General features: G+C 55.8%; 1 protein-coding gene across 1 annotated transcript in view; it reads left to right on the top strand.

The window, feature by feature from the left end:
- The window catches only part of LOC102263665 (asialoglycoprotein receptor 1), a 5,159-nt gene that overhangs the window by 624 nt on the left and 1,034 nt on the right, over positions 1 to 3,501 (top strand). The window contains exons 2-5 of the mRNA XM_014549803.1: positions 156 to 256; positions 2,215 to 2,331; positions 2,477 to 2,572; positions 2,721 to 2,911. Of these exons, the coding sequence (XP_014405289.1) occupies positions 190 to 256; positions 2,215 to 2,331; positions 2,477 to 2,572; positions 2,721 to 2,911 (471 nt within the window). The 5' untranslated portion in view covers positions 156 to 189. The remainder of the gene's footprint in view (positions 1 to 155; positions 257 to 2,214; positions 2,332 to 2,476; positions 2,573 to 2,720; positions 2,912 to 3,501) is intronic.

Here is a 3,501-nt window from a genome sequence, read left to right as displayed (position 1 = left end):
GGGGGCGAGGGGGAGGGTGGGAACACTCCAGGGGAGACAGGCCCGGGATGGAATGAGGGAAAGAAGAAAGGTCTGCACGTCGCCGCGGGTCACTTAGGAAGGGAAAGACGCCATACCCCAACTCGGTTCAGTCCCAATCTCAACCCTCACTTCAGCCTTGACTCAGTCCGGGGTCCAGCCAGCCCCACCATGACCAAGGATTATCAAGATCTTCAGCACCTGGACAATGAGGAGAATGACCATCAGATCAGACGAGGTGAGGGACGCCGCTATTTCGGAAGGGCGAGCTTTAGGCTCCGGCTTCTTTCTACGCCCCTGCCTCTGCCTCTGGTCTGCCCCTGTCTTGAGAACATAGCGAGCGCCTGAGCTGCCCTCGTAGGGGAGGTGTGGGGTGTGGGGCTGGAGCTCTGTCTTGGGGAGGGTACCCTTGACCCTTGCCATGCCACCCACTTCTCAGGGCCTTGGGGAGGGGGTGGGCCCTTGAGTGTGGTGGTAATGAAGGAAGTTAGGCCCCTCCTCCTTTCCTCTTTCAACACCAGTGAGCTGTGTGTGTGTGTGTGTGTGTGTGTGTGTGTGTGTGATCAGTTTGTTCAGGGGATAAGAGTTCTGTGAAGACCCCTAACCAGTTTGGCTCAGTGGATAGAGCGTCGGCCTGCGGACTGAAGAGTCCCAGGTTCGATTCCGGTCAAGGGCATGTACCTTGTTTGCAGGCACATCCCCAGTTTGGAGTGTGCATGGGCATGTACCTTGTTTGCAGGCACATCCCCAGTTTGGGGTATGCAGGAGGCAGCCGATTGATGATGTTCCTCTCTTATCGATGTTTCTAACTCTCTATCCCTCTCCCTTCCTCTCTGTAAAAAATCAATAAAATATATTTTTTTAAAAAAAGAGTTCTGTGAAGAGGCTGAGGGGTCTCTGATCTGAGGGAGGATGAGGCTCTCCTACATAAAAATCAGACCCCGCGCCCTGGTCAGTGTGGCTCAGTCGGAGCACCACCGTCACAGGTTCGATTCCCCTCAGGGCACATAGCTAGTCGGGGTACATAGAGGAGGCAACTGATTGATGTTTCTCTGTCACATTGATTTTTCCCCCCTCTATCTAAAAATCATCAACAACAATAATAAAAAGACCCCCGTTTTTTCTCCCGTGAGCAGGAACGCCGTTGGGGCTGAGCGAGGATCCAGCTCCTGGAGGGTGGGAGTGGGCAGTGCCCTTTGATGGGGAAAGGGGGTACAGGGGGTGCGAGAATGGAGGGGAGGCCTCCCACACCCCAGCTCACTGGAACAGGGCTGCCTGGTGGGAGCAACTTGAGGGACCTGAAGTCTGGCTACCCACCCCTTCTCCTCCGGCCCCCAGCCTGCCCCCAGCCAGAGCGGTGGGACCCCTGGAGGGAGGAAGAAACCTCTGCCTCTTGCCCCACCTTCAGGGAGGAGCCCTGGTTCCCCAGCTGGTCTCCAGCTCACAAACTCCATCCTCACGGCTCTGAAGAGGTTCACCAGCTGCACTGACACAGTCGGGCCACTAGGTGTCAGCCACAGCCCAGGGCAGGGCTCGGGCAGGTCAAAGCTTTGCTTCCACCTGCAGCCCTCTTCCCTTCCCTTCCCACCTCCAGAGGCCTCTGGCCGCTCAATCACCCACTGCCCATATTTCTTCTTCTTCTTCTTCTTTTTTTTTTTTAAAAAAAATCCTCACCTGAGAACATGCTTTTATTTATTTATTAAAATATATTTTTATTGATTTCAGATAGGAAGGGAGAGGGAGAGAGAGATAGAAACATCAACGATGAGAGAATCATTGATGAATCATTGATCGGCTGCCTCCTGCACACCCCCACTGGGGACGGAGGTCACAACCTGGGCATGTGCCTTAACTGGGTATTGAACTGTGACCTCCTGGTTCATAGGTCAATCGATGCTCAACCACTGAGCCATGCAGCTGGTACTTTTGTTGATTTTAGAGAGAGGGGAAGGGAGAGGGAGAGAGAGAAACATAAATGCATGTGCCCGAACCAGCACCCTGGGTATGTGCCCTGGCTGAGAAGGGAACCCTGACCTTGTGGTGTACGGGAGACGCTCCAACCAGGAGCCGCTCTGGACAGGACACGCTCCTGCTCCTTACTCTATGTGATTCCCCCGAGCCTACGAGGAGCCTTAGCCGGCTCTCCTCCCAGGACCCCAGACTCTGCCGGGACCCTGAGACCCTCTCCTCTTGCAGGGCCGCCTCCTCCCCGACCACTCTTCCAACGGCTCTGCTCCGGACCCCGCCTCCTCCTGCTCTCCCTGGGCCTCAGCCTCCTGCTGCTGGTGGTTGTCTGTGTGATCGGATCCCAGAGTGGGTGCCCCAGGGGTGGGCGGGGAAGGGAGCAATGTTGGGCAGGGGGAGGGGGTGATGGGAGCAGTGGTGGCGGGAGTGCTGGGAGCCATGATGGTGGACACAGCCCTCTCTTTTTGTCTAATTCACACCTTCTCCTGTCCAGACTCCACGCTGAAGGAGGAGCTGCGGGCCCTGAGAGAGACGTTCAGCAACTTCACCGAGAGCACAGAGGCCGAGGTCAAGGACCTGCGCATCCAGGGTGAGGGGGGCTGGGGCTGAGGGTGAGGGGGCTGGGGCTGAGGCTGTGGGGGGCTGGGGCTGAGGGTGGGTGAGGGGGCTGGGGCGGAGGCTGTGGGGGGCTGTGGGACGCTAGGGGTGTCGGGACATTGAGCAAGTGTCTCCCCCAGGAGGAGGTGTGGGCAGGAAGATGAAGTCCTTGGAGTCCCAACTGGAGAAACAGCAGCAGGACCTGAGTCAAGGTGGGAGAGGGAGCCCGTGTGCCGGCCACGTGTGGAACACAGGGCGTCTCTCAGGCCGAACCAAGGGGTCTTTCTTTCTTTCTTCTTCTTCTTTTTTTAAATTAAATGTATTTTTATCGCCCTGACCGGTTTGGCTCAGTGGATAGAGCGTCGGCCTGCGGACTGAAGGGTCCCAGGTTCGATTCCGGTCAAGGGCATGTACCTTGGCTGCGGGCACATCCCCAGTGGGGAGTGTGCAGGAGGCAGCTGATCGATGTGATGTTTCTCTCTCATCGATGTTTCTAACTCTCTATTCCTCTCCCTTCCTCTCTGTAAAAAATCAATAAAATATATTTAAAAGAATGTATTTTTATTGATTTCAGAGAGGAAGGGAGAGGGAGAGAGATAGAAACATCAATGATGAGAATCATTGATTGGCTGCCTCCTGCACACCTACTGGCTGGGGAATCAAACTGTGACTTCTTGGTTCATAGGTCAACGCTCAACCACTGAGCCACACCGGCTGGGCCAAACCAAGGAGCCTGGACAACAAATTCCCCTCCCCTCCGCCCTGCAAGTCTCAAACGTTTTATTGACAGAAACTTTCTCTCTCCATCAAACCAAGGGGTCCTGTGGCAGGGGCACCTGTGACTGATCTTCCGTCCTGCACACAGAATTTACACCGACCTTTCTCCCTCCTCACTCTCCCCCCTCCCCCCCATTCCCCCGC

The sequence above is a fragment of the Myotis brandtii genome, unplaced genomic scaffold (genome assembly GCF_000412655.1).
Source record: "Myotis brandtii unplaced genomic scaffold, ASM41265v1 scaffold573, whole genome shotgun sequence".
Lineage (NCBI taxonomy): Eukaryota > Metazoa > Chordata > Mammalia > Chiroptera > Vespertilionidae > Myotis > Myotis brandtii.
This window is presented reverse-complemented; position numbering and strand designations above follow the sequence as displayed.